This window comes from Chiloscyllium punctatum, chromosome 52 (genome assembly GCF_047496795.1).
Source record: "Chiloscyllium punctatum isolate Juve2018m chromosome 52, sChiPun1.3, whole genome shotgun sequence".
Lineage (NCBI taxonomy): Eukaryota > Metazoa > Chordata > Chondrichthyes > Orectolobiformes > Hemiscylliidae > Chiloscyllium > Chiloscyllium punctatum.
In genome coordinates, this window is record NC_092790.1 from 16094170 (window position 1) to 16113246 (window position 19077).

Here is a 19077-nt window from a genome sequence, read left to right on the forward strand (position 1 = left end):
GGGGATCCATGCACAGCTTGATGCAGCCACACACAAAGGTGGTCATCAGGGTGAGGGTGGCATTGGGTGTGTTGTCCAGGTCTTTGTACATTGTGTCCCTTCGGACCCGGTCCATCTTTGATATCCACCTGAAGTGGAAGATGGCCTGGGTGACTGCATAGGTTCTGGAGATATAACAATACTGACAGAACCTCACACCTGATGACCAGGTTTTTCCTGGCAATAGAGAGTGACCGTTGCTCACATCTGGGTAAAAACAATGACTGCAGATGCTGAAAATCAAATGCAGTCATTGTTTTTACCTTGTTGATTTTAACCCTACTGCGAATCCTCTTGCAAGGATGCCTGCCTTGAAGAAGTTTTCCTCCTCTCTCTACAAGAATCTCAGGGAGTCCCTCTCCCACTGCAACTCCCAGGTCATTTCCTCTGCTCCGAAGCTCTTACTCTATGCTACTCTCTCCCCACCCCCACCCTCCTCTAGCTTATCTCTCCATGCTGCAGGCTCACTGCCTTTATTCCTGATGAAGGGCTTTTGCCCGAAACGTTGATTTCGCTGCTCGTTGGATGCTGCCTGAACTGCTGTGCTCTTCCAGCACCACTAATCCAGTAGTTGCTCACATCTGCCTAGTTTCTGCCTCATTTTCCTGATCCACTCCTCCCATTTCTTGGCGCATCCCCCAGCCCCACCAAACCAAATACCCAGCACCTTCAGGTGGTCGGTCCTGACGGTGAAGGAGATCGATGATTGATTGGTCGGCCCAGTTGCCAAAGAGCATGGCCTCGCTCTTGCCTCAGTTTACCTTGGCCCCCAAGGCCCGCTCGAACTGGTCACAGATACGCATGAGTCTGCGCACGGACAGTGGATCCGAGCAGAAAACGATTACATCACCCATGTACAGCGAAGCCTTAACCTGCAGGCCCCCACTGCCAGGAATATTCACCGTCTCATCCTTCCTGATGGATTCGGCAAATGGCTCTATGCAGCATACAAACAAGGCAGGAGAGACAGGGCAGCCTGACTCCAGATCTTAAAGGGAAGCTATCGGATTCCCACCCATTGATTGAGACTGCACTGACAATGTTGGTGTAGAGCAGTATGATCCAATTACAGATTCCCTCCCCAAAGCCCATTTTGGAGAGTACATCCCGAATATATATATGTGATATCCTGTCAAAGGCTTTCTCCTGGTCCAGGCTGATGAGGCAGATGTCCACCCCCCTGCTCTGCATGTAGGTAATCATACCTCTAAGGAGTGTGAGACTCTCAGCGATCTCCCTGCCCAGTACAGCACAGGTTTGGTCAGGGTGGATCACCGGTCTCAATGCAGACCTGACCCGGTTGGTGATAACCTTTGACAAGATTTTGTAGTCTGTGCTTAACAGTGAGATTGGTCTCCAATTTCTAATTTCCTCCCTCTCCCTCTTCTGTTTGTAGATGAGGGTGATGATGCCTCCGCTCATGGATTCACTCATGGTACCTGCCAGAAGCATACTGACATACACCTCCAGCAGGTCCTGGCCAATCAAGTCCCAAAGAGCAGAATAGATCTCGACCGGTAAGCTGTCACTTCCGGGAGTTTTATTCTTTTTGTAGGACTCGAGGGCCTTGGTCAGCTCACCCAGAGATAGTGGCTGGTTCAGCCTCTCTTGTGTTCCATCATCTAGACCTCCGTGATAGAGGACAGGAATGACTGGAAGGCTGCACTGTCGGTTGGTTTTGAGTCATACAGAATGGCATAGAAGGATTTGCTGATCCTCATGATGTCAGCCTAAGACTATGTCGCCGAGCCATCTTCTTCTTTCAAGCTGCTGGGCACGGAGCTCTCTTTGTACACCTTCTGGAAGAAGAAATGTGAGCATGTCTTGTCCTGCTCGACGGAGCGGACTCTGGACCTGAAGATTATCTTGGAGGCCTCGAGGCAAAGAGCGAGGCTTGCTGGTCCTTCTGGAGGTCCTCCGTGACATCGACCCCCCAATGTCTGCAGCAGGAGTAGGTTCTGCATACTTTCCTGGAGTTGGTACAGTTCTCCCCACCTCTCTCTCACCTCCCAAACACCTTTTGAGGATGAAGAACCACTTAATGTTCCCTTTTACTGTTACCCACCAGTCTGTTGGCGTCTCAAAGAGGGGCTTCACAGTTCTCCAACCTGCGTAATCCCTCTTGGGCTCCTCAATGTTTCCCAGGGTCAACAGCTTAGTGTTCAGTTTCCACGTTCCCTTGCAAGCCCACTGCTCATCCTGTAGGTGACAATCGGCTTGCAGGAGGCAGTGATCAGAGAAGAATACCGGCTTGACGTCAGTGGATCTGACCAAGAACGTTCGGGACTCAAACAGGTAATCTATCCTTGACCAGATAGACCCGTCTGCCCATGAGCAGGTGTATCTATGCTGTGCTCCATCTGCAGGGGTGCTGAAGACATCATGCAGCTTGGCATCTTTGACCGTTTGCATCAGGGCTCTGGACATGGCATCCAGTTTCCTGACCCCCCTGCCTGATCATCCATCTGCATCAATGATACAGTTGAAGTCTCCGGCCAGAGTGACCGGCCTGGCCATAGCCAGCAACAGTGGAAGCTGCTGCAGGATGGCCAACCGTTCACTTTTAACCGCTGGGGCGTACAAATTGATTAGTCTCAAGGGAGCGTTTCTGTACGTAACATCAGCGATGAGGAGGCTCCTGCCCACCACTTCCTTAACCTCGGAGATGGTGAAGTTGCCTCCTCACAACAGGGTAACCAGGCCTGAGAAGCGGTTATCGTTGCCCCGCGACCAAACTGATGGCCCATGGGCCCACAAGCTCGACCACCTCCTGTAACTGCTGAGGTGCAGTATCCCACACTCCTGCAGAAACAGGACATCTGCTTTGACGTTGGTGAGGAAGGCCAATGTTGAAACATATCGCGCAGCAGATTTTATGCTGTGCACATTAATGCTTGCAATTCTTATCCCCATTTTTAACAGGTTGTGAGGTTACCCGTGTCCAATTGCCGCTGGTCCTGCCCCTCTGTGGTAGCTGTCTGCATGCCTGTGGTGAACACGAACTGCTGGACCCTCGCGGGGCTGAGGTACCTGTCCAGCTCCTCACTGGGCCCATTTGCCTGCTCCAGCATCATCGGGACATGACCAGGGTCTGCGCAGTCCGCTTCGATATCTGACAGCGATAGGATGAAAAGCCAAGGTCTTTTTCCTTGGGTGAGGTAGCATAGAGGGCATAGGTTTAAGGTGAGAGGGCAAAGATTCAAAAAATAACCAGAGGAACAACCTTTTCATGCAGCGGGTGATGTGCATATGGAATGAGCTTTCAGTGGAAATTGTGAAGGTGGGAACAATTACAACATTTAAAAGGAGCCCAAATGTGTAAATGAACAGGAAGGATTTAAAGGAATATGTACCAAATTTAGAATTCAGAGAAGGTAATTTCCTTCAGGGTGAAAGGATAGGCTGATAGATATAGGGAATGCTGGATGACTAAAGAAATTGAGGGTTTGGTTAAGAAAAAGAAGGAAGCATATGTAAGGTATAGACAGGATAAATTGAGTGAATCCTTAGAGGAGTATAAAGGAATTGGAGTATACTTAAGAGGGAAATCAGGAGGTCAAAAAGGGGACGTGAGATAGCTTTGGCAAATAGAATGAAGGAGAATCCAAAGGGTTTTTACAAATACATTAAGGACAAAAGGGTAACTAGGGAGAGAATAGGGCACCTCAAAGAACAGCAAGGTGGCCTTAGTGTGGAGATACAGAAAGTGGGGGAGATGTTTTGATGAGTACTTTGCATCTGTATTTACTCTGGAAAAGGATATGGAAGATATCGACTGTAGGGAAATAGATGGCGACATCTTGCAAAATGTCCATACTACAGAGGAAGAAGTGCTGGATGTTTTGAAACGTAAAGGTGGATAAATCCCCAGGACCTGATCAGGTATACCTGAGAACTCTGTGGGAATCTAGAGAAGTGATTGCTTGGTCTCTTGTTGAGATATTTGTATCATCGATAGTCACAGGTGAGGTGCCGGAAGACTGGAGGTTGGCAAAAGTGCTGCCACTGTTTAAGAGGGGTGGTAAGGACAAGCCGGGGAACAATAGACCAGTGAGCCTGATGTCGGTGGTGGGAAAGTTGTTGGAGGGAATCCTGAGGGACAGAATGTACATGTATTTGGAAAGGCAAGGACTGATTAGAGATAGTCAACATGACTTTGTGCGTGGGAAATCATGTCTCACAAACTTGATTACATTTTTTGAAGAAGTAACAAAGACGATTGATGAGCACAGAGCAGTAGATGTGATCTATATGGACTTCAGTAAGGCGTTTGACAAGGTTCCCCATGGGAGACTGATTAGCAAGGTTAGATCTCATGGAATACAGGGAGAACTAGCGATTTGGATACAGAACTGGCTCAAATGTAGAAGACAGAGGCTGGAGGGTTGGTTTTCAGACTGTAGGCCTGTGACCAATGGTTTGCCACAAGGATCAGTGCTGGGTCCTCTACTTTTTGTCATTTATGTAAATGATTTGGATGCGCATAAGAGGTACAGTTAGTAAGTTTGCAGATTACACAAAAATTGGAGGTGTAGTGGACAGCGAAGAGGGTTACCTCAGATTACAACAGAATCTGGGCCAGATGGGCCGATGGGCTGAGAAGTGGCAGATGGAGTTTAATTCAAATAAATGCGAGGTCCGGCATTTTGGCAAAGCAAATCTTAGCAGGACTTATACACTTAATGGTGAGGTCCTAGGGAATGTTGCTGAACAAAGAGACCTTGGAGTGCAGGTTCATAGCTCCTTGAAAGTGGAGTCACAGGTAGATAGGATAGTGAAGAAGGCGTTTAGTATGCTTTCTTTTATTGGTCAGAGTATTGAGTACAGGAGTTGGGAGGTCATTTTGCGGCTGTACAGGACATCGGTTAGGCCCCAATAGAGGCCTAACCGATGTCTACAACCTGAAAGTTACTGGTTGATAACTCTCATATATACACAGCAAAAACTTGACAGGTGGCATATGACAAATGCAATTACATAGTCAGAAACCAAAGACTGACAGTTACAAATTAATAACTGCACCCTGAGCAAAAGCTGACGTGCATATACTCATACAGCACAGAAAAGGCCTTCAGGCATCGTGTCTGCACCCACAATAACTACCACTGAAGGTTTGCTAATTCCCTGCACTTGTCCCATATCCTTAAATGGTATGACATTTCAAGCGCTCATCCAAATACTTTTTCAAGGTTAAGGTTTCTGGGCTCCACTGCCTTCCCAGGCAGTATCTTCCAGATTTCCATGACTTGCTGAGTGAAAGAGATTTTCCCTCAATATATTTACCCCTTACCCTATACCATAGTGAGAATCCATATGCTTTACCATATTCTAACACAGTCATCACTTGTGATTGATCGCTCAAACAAGGGAAACAGCTTCTCTACATCCACCCTCTCCAGACGCCTCATAAATTTTCACACCACAATCATGGGCCACCACGTCAGACATCTCTGCTCTAGAAAAAAAACAATCCAAGCTCATTTAGTCTCTCCTTTTTTTGGAAGTAATATTTGTGTTTTGATCCTAATCCACCATACTGGGTCTTGGTTTAAAACTGCTGCTGTCACTGCGGGCTTATTGTCAATGATATATTCTTGCAGCCTGAAGCGGCGCATGCGCAATGCTGCCCCTTCCCCAATGCTGACTGTCCCTGAGTAGTTTTCCCGCTCCCTGATCAGATTGTGAGAGAGCCGGAGGGAGGAGTTATTACCATGACCCGGGAATGAGCTCCATTGGAACTTCATAATAGGACAATGTCCCAGCTTGAAACCTTCTCTGCCCTTTCCCCGACAGTCCCAGTTCCTTTGGTCAAACTGGGAGAAAAGGGAATTGGGGAAATGACCAATTGATGTTTGTTTCTGAGAAGTATTAGGTAAAGCAGCGCATGCGCGTTGCTATCGCTCCTCCAATTCTGACTGTTCCTGAGTAGAGAAGCGCATGCGTGAGACCCCACCTCCCCCAGCGCTGCCATTGAGGAGCATTGACTCAGTGAGTCCAAGAGGTTTGTTTGAAACAGACCGCAATGGAGAGATCAGCGCCCAGGGAAGGGAGGGAACAGCAGGCTCCTTCCAGCAGCACATCGGGATGGGAGCCTGGGACACAGAGGGGGCTCCGAGACCGGGATTGATTCGGGGTGAGTTCAGGGAGAACCGGGGGCTGTTTGTAAGAGGCCGAGCGGAGCAGGAACTGGTCCCGGAACTTGGAGTGAGCGGGCTGGGGGAAGAGAGAGGCCTTTCTCGGGCTGTGTGTGGGCCTGCTGAGGGAGGCAGAGCGGGAAGAAGCTGCTGTGGGACATTCTTGGGGTTTTTAATCCCCTAAGCACTGATGGGAATTCTGGTTGGCTTCTGTTTCACGCTGTTTGTTGATATGGAGCGGTGAATAATGGAAGCACAGACCATAATTTTGTGACAATTCTATAAAGGACACATTAGACATAGCGTCCCTTGTTCTTTCCTTCAACATTTCGTGTATTGGCAGCTTGCTGTTGATGTATGTCAGCATTGTAGTTACTTCAGGAATTCCCATTCATGGATGTGGGCAGATCTTACTTCTGGATCTCACCCAGTTGTTACAAAGATGCACATAAAAGAAAAGGAGAGCAGGAGCAACTTGGAAAGTGTGGAATTGAAACCTGGTTCTGATTGAATTGCTAGGTTTAAAAATACCTTTAATGATTATTAACTGACTACCACACTGATCAGTTTAATCTTTCCTAATTTGACTTATGTTGATTTACAGCTGAAAAATCTTCTGCCAAGTAAGCATTCGAATGATGAAGACAATGTCAGTACAAAGCCAAGTGTGACCAGCTGCTTCAAACAAACCGCAGGTATGTGAAAGCAGACAGCAACCTTTCCACAGGTACAGTTCAGACTGGATCAGACTTAGTTTGAGCTCAATTTCCAGAGATGTATCCATACAAGCAAACAGTCAGACACAACTGCGGAAAGACAAGTTCCTTTTTTCTCTGCATTCTCCATAGACATCTTCCCAGTTTCAATTAATATGATTCATAGACCACTACCATTCACAGCATTTTTGAAGCTGACTGGTTGTTTGAAGTAGGCAATTGGTGTACTCAATCAAGTTTACGTTTTAAAAGGGCATTTTATGTGTCACAAACCAGATAAATAATGACATTATGTAAAAGTATGATGTCAACAGCCATATGTGACAAGTAGTGAATAATTACTGAGCACACACATAAACAAAGGTACTGACTGATTCAGATTGAACCACCATATCAACACCCAAGATACAGAGACTAACAGCGATGTACACACATTTAAACTGTAGGAAACAGAAATGATAATATCCTGAATGTTTACTCAAAGCAAGCAACTAATCCCATTCAGCCAGCATTCCATTTCAAAAAGTGTGTCATGGCAGCAGAGGAGCTGCCAACCCCACCTTGATCTCAACATCATTCTCAACATATTCACCTTGCAGGGATAGAAATTAAATTTTCACACTGTCCAGTATTAATTTTTTTAAATTAATTTTTAAAATAAAAAATGTGTAACTTGGTCTCCGAATTCTACAAATTCCCCACCCAATGAAATATCACAAAAAAGCAAGAAAATCGAATGTCATATCATTAATTTAACAATATAATCAAGTAATCACCCTTTAATTCAACAAAGAAATTTAGCCAATCTTGTAATTTGTAAATTCTCTTTTTTTTTGCAAGAAGAGATCAACCACGTTCAATAAATTTGCCTGAATGATTTACATCTTCTCCACTGTATGACAAAAATACAAGTGTTTTTGCTTTCCTCATTGCCACCATAGAGCATCAGGAGAGTTCTGCTAATGGCTTGCACCATCACACCACAGAGCAGGATTATGTAATACTCACAATAGAATAATGAAGTGAACTAGCCAATTCTCTTTCCTGTAGTAGGAACATTGTATTGTAGCCGACTGAGCACAATGTATTTGTTTGTTCCCCTTTCCTTTTGACACTACCAAAGGAATGTAACACCTATCCATTTCTCAACATTATTCACAAAATTATGTAGCTATGCATTGAGGAAAAACTGATGACATCCTGAAGAACAGCCCATGGTATCATTCCTGTCAGTTTGAGTCTGCACTATAGGATTTGGAAAACCCTTTAATTTCCCATTGCACAATCCATGACACAAATCAAATGCGCTGAGCAGAAACTAACAGGTGCATATTGATAAGTGCACTCACACATTCACATCAATTGACAGGCAAAGATTAATATTTAAATTCAGAGTCACAAAGCAGAAGCTGGCATGTACAGTTTGATGACTGTACTTATACATTTACAGAGCAGTCAGATTGGTAACTATATTCTGATGTTCACATTGCAGAAAAGTTCATGTACAGATTACTAACTGCACACTGTAACACAAATAGGAGAAATCAACAAGGAGAAATTGAGGACTATATTTACATATCAGAACTGGCAGGTTCAAATTGATAAGTACATTCACATATTCACAACACAGAAGCTGATTGGATAAATGCACTCACACATTCACATGGCAGACACTGAGTTACAGATTAATAACTGCACACTCAAATACACAGAGCTGATACTGATAGGAACAAATTAGTAAATACACCCTGACATTTACATTGTAGTTACTGACAGAGAAAGTTTGATAACAAATTTATCATATCCACAAAGCAGAAACTGACAGGAACAGATTAGTAATAACACTCAGTTTCATATTGCATAAAGCACGGCAGAATCTGACAAGTATAGATCGAAGTACAAACGAAGCCTGACAACTACACTCTGATATTCAACTCATATTCACATGACGGAAACAGTTACAGCTTGATATCTACTCTCACCCATTCACATTGCAGAAACTGACTGGGACAGATTGATGATGACACTCACACATTTGTTTGACAGAAACTAACAGAGGTTCAGCTCCATAACTAACATCACATATAGATGTTGGAGAAGCTGACAGCTTGAGACTGATAATTATACTCTTATTCACATTGCAGAAACTGAGATGGGTAACTGCACCCACATATTCACATAGTAACTGACAGGTACAGATTTATAACCACAGTCACACATTTCTGTTGCAATAACTGACAGGGATAGATTAACCCTCCCTTTGAGCTATTCTAATAAATGTAACAAAACAATATCATTTATTCAAATTACCAATACAGCTCCCTACAATATCAAGGGATATACTTGATCTGGTCTGAGAGTTTGATACACCTTTATGTTTTTTTTAACATCTCTAACACCTCCACTTTTGGCATGTGGACTGATATCAAATATTTTTCAAGATATCAATATCTATTTCCCCAAGTTTCCTAGCCTCCACTCCTATGTCTCCAGGCATAGAACAGTAACTGTACTCCCATATTCATATTACAAAAAAATAGATTCAGTTTGATAAATGCATTCATACATTATCAAATCAGAAACTGATGGGGAGAGATTAATAACTAATCAATTTATATTTAATAATTCATCGAGCTGAAACTTTCGAGTATGGTCTTTTAGTTAGAATTAGAATCCATACAGTTTCAAAACAAGACGTTCAGCCTGGCAAGTCCACACTGACCCTCTGAAGATTATCTCAACCAGAACAATTCCCTTATTTTATTATTCCTACATTTACCCCCAACTAATGCAACTAACCCACACATCCCTGAAAACTATGGGCAATTTAGCATGGCCAATTCACCTAACCTGTTCTTGGGAGGAAACTGGGGCACCCAGAGGAAACCCACACAGACACTGGGAGAATGTGCAAACTCCACGCAGACACTCACCCGAGGCTGGAATTGAATCCAAGTTCCTGGTGCTGTGAGGCAACAGAGCCAACTGCTAAGCCACTGTGCCGTATCATGTCCCGCATTATACAAGAATATTCATACTGCAGAAACTGACTGGTACAGATTGATTACAACACTTGTATGTTCACAGAACGGGAACTGACAGTTACAGATTGATAACTACATTTTCATATTCACTTTGCAGAAAATGACAGGAATATATTTGCATTTTTACAAGCAGAAACATTGAGGGATATATTAATAACTGCATTCATGCATTCACATATCTGAAACTGACAGGTACAGATCAAAAATGTAACTCGCTTATTGACGTAGCAGAAACTGAGACCCACAGATTGATACTTGCACTCATACATTCAGATAGCAGAAACTGACCGGCACAGATGGATAACTAAACTCACTTGGAGGAAACTGACAAGAACTTTCCCATAGCATAACCGAACAGGTAAAAATTTATTACTACACTTCCAAGTTCACAGAGGGATAAACACACTGTTGTGTACAGTTTGATAATGATACTCAAACATAACAGATCAGAATCTCACAGGTACGTATTAGGAACTACACTCTCTCATTCACCTCGCAGAAATTGACAGATGCAGACTGATTCACAGTCACATTCACAGCACAAACTGACAGGAACAGGTGGACAACTCCCCTCATTCATTTATGAAACAGAATCTAACAGGTACAGATGATAACCACCATTTACATATTCATAGGACAGAAAGTTACAGTCATAAATTGATAACTGGACTGACACATTCACATTACAGAAACTGACATACATTTTGATAAAGGCATTTGAATGTTACTAAACCAGAAACTTACAGCTACATGTTCATGTCAACACACTCATAGACAGACAGCAGAAACTCACAGGGATAGGTTAGGAAGTACACATACGCATTCACATAGTGGAAACTAACATGTCCATATTAATAACTATATTTGGATGTTCACAAAGAAAGACCGATTGATAACTGCACCATATTCACAGAGCAGAATCTGACAGGTATATTTCCATATGTCCGTGTCTGAAACTGACAGTTTACAAATTGATAACCTCATTCACATATTCACAACACAGATACTGACAAGGAATGATTGATATACGCACTCACATATTCACCAAGCAGAAACTGACTGGTACAGATTGATAACTAAACTCACATGTTGAAATAACAGACACTGAAAGGTACAGACTGATAGCAACACCCTCTCATAACTCATACTGCCAGATATTGGTTGAGATGTACACTCTCATTCACATAGCAAAAACTGGCAGCTATAGTTTAATTACATCCTCGGATATATGGAGGAGACACTGACAGGGACAGATTGGAAATTACACTCTTCTAGTCTCATAACAGAAAAACACAGGAACAATTTGATAACAGCACTTCCACTTTCACTTCACATAAACACTCAGATACAGTTTGATAAGTACACTCAATTTCACACAGAATCTGACAGGTAGAGATTGAAGACTGCACTCTCATATTGACTTAGCATAAACAGATAGGCATAGATTCAAACCTGTAGTCTCATTTTTCGCATTGACGAAACTGACTGCTAAACTTCTGTATACGCAGAGAAAATTTTCTGACAAGTATAATTTGATAAAGACACTCATATTCATAGGGCAGAATGTATTGATCATAGCAGAAACTGTCAGGGAAATATTGATAAGTGCACTCTCATATTCACATTGCAGAGACTGACAGGAAGCGTTGCTTCCGAATTTCTCAGATTCACATAGTGGAATTGGTCAGGGATAGACTGATAATTTCACACACATATTCAGCCAGAAAAACTGACAGGTATGGATTGGTAACTACATTTACAGATTCTGACCGGGACAGATTAATCTAAACTCTCAGAAAAACTCAAAGCAGAATTTGATAGGTACAGAATGATAAATGCATTTACACATTCACAAAGCCAAAAACTGACAGTTACTGATTGATAATTAAACACTCTGATTCAGAGAACAGAAACTAATGAGGAAAGATTGATCAATTTACTTTCACATTGTAAACTCTGACAGCAATAGATTGATAAGTACACCCACAGACACCGAACAGAAACTTAGGTATAGATTGATAACTACACGCCTGTATGCATATAGCAGAAAGTGACATGAACAGATTGCTAACTACAGACACACATTCTCATTGCAGCATCTGACAGCAACACATTGATTGACAATCTCTTGTTCACATGCCAGAATTGACGGAGACTGAAAATGACAGTCACATTCACACAGCAAAATCTGACAGGTACAGATTGATAACAGCACTTCCACATGCACACGAACTGAAACTGGCAGGTATATGTTGATAACTACATTCATCTATTAGCAAACCAGAAACTGATAGTTACAGGTTATTACTAACACTCTCAGATTAACAGAGCAGAAACTGACAGGGATAGGCTGTTCAATAAACTCACACATTCACATTGTAGAGACTGACAAATATGTATTTATAACAGTATTTTGACATTTACAAGTAGAGATGGATAACTCCATTCAAATATTCATACAGGGAAAATTGACAGGTCCAAATTGATAATTATAATGATATATCCATGAAACAGAAACTGGCAGGAACAAATTGAAAAATAAATTCAGATTGTAGAAATAGGCAGTGCTCTCAGCTGCAAGGTTATGGGCTGTTAGCAGGAAGATGGGATTAAATGGCCATCTGGTGTCTTTGGATTGGAATGGACAAGATAGGCCAAATGGTCCTCTTATGTGCAATGTCATTTCAATGGATCTATAGTTCTATATCAATCTGTCACTGTGAGTCACTGCTATTTGAATACATAATTAATTTAAGCAAGGCTTAGAAGGACAGAATGTGAGAGTGTGGTTGTTATTCACAAAGTAGGAATTGACATGAATAGTTTAATAACTAAACTCATATTCACAGCCCCACTTGCATTGGATAGTCCCATTCATGGAGCTGTACAGTTATTGGTTAGTTTCTGGACCGCAGTCAATTGGTGTTGAATTAACAAAAAGAAAAATCACCAGACATGGAGAAAGAGGAGAATCAGACATGTTGTTCTGTTTGAATTCCTGGCTTTAAATACAATATCCTAATGATTATTAACAGAATGTTGCGTTGATCAGTTAAAGATGGTCAAACTGGGCTGATGGTGATTTACAGGAGATTTCACTTCAGGTATGTTCGTGCACTCAGAGCAAAGAACATCCTTTCCACTGTCAGACTGAATTGAGTCAGCTACACATTGAGCTCAGTTTGAGAGAGATGTTCAAACAATTGAGAAAATATCAGTTTGTTTCTTTCTCACAGTTCACAATGCACATGTGTCCAGTTTGAACAAATTCACCATTCACAGCTCATTGATATTTGCACAATTTTGAAACTGGAAAGTCTAAATTCTTGTCCAAAATATGCACTCACGAACTGAAACAAATCTGCCTACAATCACCCTCATAACAGGTATCACATAACAGGTATCACATAACCCAATAGAAACTGACAAGCATGCATTGATACCTTTGTTCACTCATTCGCTTTGCAGAAACAAGCAAAAACACATTGATAATGACAGATGTGTTGACAGGGCAATTACACTGACAAACACACACACACACACACACACACACACACACACACACACACACACAAACACAATCTTTTGCAGGCACTGTCATGGATAGATTCACATGACAGAAAGTGACACACACTCTCTTATTTTCTTTGCACATAACAACAGGAATGGGTTGACAACTACACTTTCATATTCAGATATCAGAAAGTATCATGTACAGATGAATAACTGTGCTCAAATGTTCACCTATCAGAAAGTGGCATTACAGATCAATAACCAAACTCAACTGCTGTCAGGTCGAGACGGAAGGTGACACTCTCATTCCCAGAGATAAAAGAAAAACTGGCAGGTACGTTAGGATAGCTGAAATTACATTCAGATGTCGGAAACTGACACTGTAAGTACACTCACACTTTTACACAGTAGTAACTGTCCTCGAAAGATTAATAAGTGCACTCCCATATTCACAATGCAGAAACTGACAGGAACAAGTTGATAACACTCCCATTTCACAGAACATAAACTGACAGGTACAGTTTGATAACTAAACGCATTGAATATCTAAATTTGGCTTAATCTGGTCCTGAATGTTTCTCTGGTGTGCATATGGCAGTGTAGTTATCTATCTGTACCAGTCTGTTTCTGTTATGTGAATATGAGGGCTGTTCTCAGTTAGAATGATTGTGGGGCTTTAAAAGGTGCATTTTGTCCTGTCCACTGTAGTTAACATACAACGCAGAAATTGAGAGGGTGGTTTTATAACAACAGTCACGCGCTTGAATTGCAATAACTGACAGGGACACATTAATGACATCATTTACATATTCATGTGGCAAGAATGGACAGGTACATGTGGATAAATGAATTTGCATATCCACAATGCAGGAAATGAGAGATTGAGACTGTGGCTTTAACAGGTTTATGTCTTTGTTCTTGAAGAGCAAATTTAAGACAGAAACAATAAGCCATGTGAGCAAACAGTTTGAGGCATCTTTACAGACAGCTGAAGACTCATCAACAGAAATACTTCATGTTTGAGAAGGACACCTTGAGTTTATTGTTTTTGGAGAAATTTAAGAACAAAGTTTAAATGAAGTTACTATCGCAGCCATTCAGTTTGCAAATTACATACATGGCAGGACAAGAGAACCTAATTGTCAAGGTGTTTTTTTTTTAGGTTAGATTAGATTACATTACAGTGTGGAAACAGGCCCTTCGGCCCAACAAGTCCACACCGACCCGCCGAAGCGCAACCCACCCATACCCCTACATTTACCCCTTACCTAACACTACGGGCAATGTAGCATGGCCAATTCACCTTACCTGCACGACTTTGATGAAAAAAGATGGAAGCGTTACATAGCAGGAAAAAGTGGACTGTCATAGTGAGTGTTTGCATGCTTACAGTCAACAAAATGTGTACATATTGTTTACTAACAATGTAAAGCTAAGGAGTTTTTAAAAATTAGGCCATCTCTGTATACTGATCGGTTCTTTTTAAGAGGTGTGGAAGGTTTGATGATATTGTGGCTTGAAGATATTTATTTTGTTCTTTCTATCTTGTTGGAGAGAGGTTTTATGGCGGAAGTGTCAAGAGGTCCGCACAAGAATAAACAGTTTGAGGCTCCTTTTAAAGTTGGGGAGAAAGTGAGGACTGCAGATGCTGGAGATCAGAGCTGCAAATGTGTTGCTGGAAAAGCGCAGCAGGTCAGGCAGCATCCAAGGAACAGGAGAATCGACGTTTCAGGCATCAGCCCTTCTTCAGGAATCTTTTAAAGTTGGAACTACAGAAGCAGCCTGAAGGGGTGTGGTCAAGCTCTCACAGAATGACATTTTTAGTTTTGGCTTTCAGAAAAACTGTCAGCGTCCTGGAGACAGGAAAGCTAGTTTTTTCCTCTCAGTTATAGTCAGAAGCTGCAAATTCTTTTTCTGCTACTGGAGTCAGATGTGAGACTATATATTTTGTTGAATTTCTCTTTTGCCAAGGATGTCTATGAGATGTTACTGTATTGGAACAGTTAATTAGGAAGTGATACTGTATCCATTATTCTGTTAAGTATTCCAGTAGAGTTAAGTTATTCCAATTTCTTCTTTATTGCATTGTATGCTAACTCCAGTGAACAGGACAAAATGCACCTTTTAAAGCCGCACAATCATTCTAACTGATAACTGCCCGCGTACTCATATAACAGAAACAGACTGGTACAGATAGATAACTACACTGCCATATGCACACCAGAGAAACATTCAGGAACAGATTAAGCCAAATGTAGATATTCATAAAGCAGAAGCTGATAGGTACAGATTGATAACCAAACTCTCATATTCACAAACCAGAAAATGTCAGGTAAAGATTGATGACCATATTTACAACACAGAAACTGACAAGGTGAGACTGATAAAAGCATTCACACAGACATGTAGCAGAGACTGATAGGGATAGACTGTTCAGTACACAGACATATTCACTGAGCAGAAACTGACAGGTGCAGATTGATAATGCCAGTCAAACATTCACGTAACAGAAATAAACATAAAGACATGGATAACAAAACCCCCATGAACATAGCAGAAACTGTCAGGGACCAATTAGTAAATACACTGTCACATTCACAGAGCAAACACTGACAGGGACAGATTGATAACTACACTTACACATTCTCACAGCAGAGACCTAAAGGATAGACTGATAACTACACAAACATAATGACTGTGGAAGAACAGACAGGTGCAGGTTGATGACTAGACCACCATATTCACACATCACAACCTGTGTGGAAAAGTTTAACTAAACTGAGATACTCACAAAACAGAAGCTGACAGGTACATGTTGATAACCACATTGACATATTCCCAACAGAGAAATGGACAAGGTAATACTGATAAAAGCACTGCCACATTCACATAGCAGAGACTGATATTTGGGAGACTGAAAATTACACAGACAAATTCATTGAGTAGAAAGAAACGGGTACAGATTGATAAAGCCAGTCAAACGGTCTCATAGCAAAGACTGATAGGCACTGCAATAGTAAATACTCTTACACATTCTCACATCAGAGACATTCTGGGATTGTGATAGTTACACTACACTAACATCATCACTGTGGAAGAATGGACAGGTAGAGACATACGACTACACTCACACATTCAGATGGCAGAAACTGACAGGGATAGATTGTGAGAGAATAATAATCATTCACCTCCCGAAAGCTCACATGGGCAGATCAAAAACCGTACTCCCGTTTTACACAGCCAATAACGAGAGGTAAACTAACCCTTAACCAACCTGAAATTCTGAACAACACTATCTCACAGTGTAAGCAGGGAATCACAGCGATGAAACAAATAACACAAGATTGTCACAATTAAAATTCGCACAAGTATCATGTTCAAAATAATCCTTAAATAACAGTGACCAGTTGAGATTGAGTACAAATGACTTGTGACCAAATAAAGTTCAGAGAAAATCCACATAGCAAGGTCCATAATGAAAAAAAATTCTGCTAGAAACTGAAATGCACCAAATAATATCTATTCTAATGTGCAAAGTAAGATTTCAGGAACTGAAATATTGGCAGGAGGCTGCTGACACTGATTGAGGAGCCAAACAGTCAGGGAGTAAAATTCATGTTGTCAGCAGAAAGCAAAAGGCGCAGGTCATAATACGTCAGTTCCCTTTAGTCATTGAGATAATCAGAGTAGAACTGACAATGATACACACGCTGGTAGCTATCCTGAGTAATGTATGAATACCTTGGCTGATACTCATTGGAGATTTGAAGAAGAATAAGGGAAAAGATAACTGAAGGGAGTTTACAGAATAGATGATGGTAGAATGTCCTTCATCATCAGAGAGTGTAGAGCAAGATACACAGGCAAAAGAGAGCATTCCTTAACTCCCATTTTCCTCCAACACGATGCATTTGTCAAGTAGTTCCATCATTTGCAGGAGTAAAACACACTCCCTGTCAGATTGCAGTGCATTTTCTCACTTGACAACAAATGTGATGCCATTTTAAAATGGAAGAGAAAAGAAAACCATTGTCAAAAGATGCAGAATGCATTAAAATTAGAATCTCACATTTTAGAGTGAGCTCGGAATTTGATCCTTCACAAAATTTCGGTTTGTGTTTCCGATGGTATTGTAGATCTTCACAGATCCACATTGAGTCCCACACTAACCAATTAGACAGAAGCTACCATGCCTATAAAGTAGCCAATCAGGAGGTAGGCTTTCCCCCATCCTTCATTAGCATTGCTGACGCCGTCAGTCTATAAAAAGGGAGCTCCGAGCCCACTTTCCCTTATTCTGTGTCTGAAAGTGAGCGGCGCTATGGCTGATGAGAAGAAAGCTCAGCAAACCTCCAAGAAGGGCGCGAAGAAAATCATCAAGAAGGCGCCAGCGAAGGGTGGTAAGAGGAGGAAAAGGACCAGGAAAGAAAGTTATGCCATCTACATCTACAAAGTGATGAAGCAGGTTCACCCCGACACCGGCATCTCCTCCAAAGCCATGAGCATCATGAACTCGTTCGTCAAAGATATTTTCGAGCGTATCGCGGGGGAGGCTTCCCGCCTGGCCCATTACAACAAGCGCAGCACCATCAGCTCCCGGGAGATCCAGACCGCCGTGCGGCTGCTGCTGCCCGGGGAGCTGGCCAAGCACGCCGTGTCGGAGGGCACAAAGGCGGTGACCAAGTACACCAGCTCCAAGTGAAGGACCGCACTGCACTGAAAAAACCCAAAGGCTCTTTTAAGAGCCACTCACACCTTCCCTGAGACTGTTGAACCAATTGTTTTGGAGTATGTACAATTAATATTTGCGGTATTTGTTTTATAAATTCATGACTGCTCGCTGAGACGGTGTGCGTCTTATTCACGGATGGGGTCTTGTATATCCTGTAGTCCCTGCCTGGGGGGAGATGTCATGCTGAGCGCTCATGAGTCATTTTTCAGCTGCTCGTATGTGTCCGTGTTAACTCTTTGTTATTTGATCAGTTCAGGAGCTACAAGCCCCGGTGGGGCACGAACGTGCAAAGTGGCCCCGGTAAGCAAAAGATAAGGTTTCCCTCTGTGTCTGGTTTTACTTTGTTTATTTTTAATTTCCAAAGCTCCGCACGGGTATTGTCCGGATGCAGAACCTTGCAAAATGCACTGAAACTAAAACAATTGCAGAAGTAGCAGAGCAAATGTGGAGCTTTTACTGATCTATCATCGTGTGCAATAGGGAGGGCAACTTTAAAATATTCTCGAATGATAGTGTTACTATTAATACGCTTACTCGGGAGACCGTAATCTCATGTTGTATCAGTATATCGGGGTCCTGTTGAAATGTGAAGTAAATGATTAGTTGCAGAGTGCAGGGTTTGGCGCCTTTTTTGTTTCCGCTTTGTTTACAAAATCCTAATTCAAGATCAGAAATGGGCAGGTTCGAATAGGCCGGGGAATCAGGTACAGAGTTAATATAAAGGGTACACTTTTAATGTAAAAGTAAACTATCTCGAGTATTCGTGCATTCTTCTGTGTTTAAACTCCCTACTTGTCGGGAAATACTGGCGGGCTTTTCAAATTGTGAAAAAAAGCGGTTGATGATTTGGCGCCGGTACTTTCCTCCCTCCTCCCCGTGCCCTCTCCGGATTGGGGAAT

The 19077-nt window shown here is 42.1% G+C and overlaps 1 protein-coding gene across 2 annotated transcripts; it reads left to right on the forward strand.

The window, feature by feature from the left end:
• The first annotated feature begins 1441 nt into the window (after positions 1-1441).
• On the forward strand, positions 1442-18791 carry LOC140470728 (histone H2B 1/2-like). 2 transcript variants are annotated; one of them, XR_011956639.1, is made up of 3 exons: positions 1442-2334; positions 6778-6868; positions 15005-16034. XR_011956639.1 is itself a non-coding variant. In XM_072566761.1 (2 exons), exon 2 carries the CDS (start codon positions 17768-17770, stop codon positions 18146-18148), a length of 381 nt encoding a protein of 126 aa, XP_072422862.1. In that variant the 5' UTR covers positions 6841-6868; positions 17757-17767; the 3' UTR covers positions 18149-18791. The 2 variants fall into 2 exon arrangements, 1 of the variants encoding a protein (XP_072422862.1); XM_072566761.1 differs by lacking the exons at positions 1442-2334; positions 15005-16034 and adding an exon at positions 17757-18791 and having other exon boundaries at positions 6841-6868.
• Positions 18792-19077: the final 286 nt, after the last annotated feature.

What these genes read in the sequence shown, in the direction of transcription:
- LOC140470728 (XM_072566761.1), top strand. Translation starts at nt 17,768, where the DNA reads ATGGCTGATGAGAAGAAAGCTCAGCAAACCTCCAAGAAGGGCGCGAAG.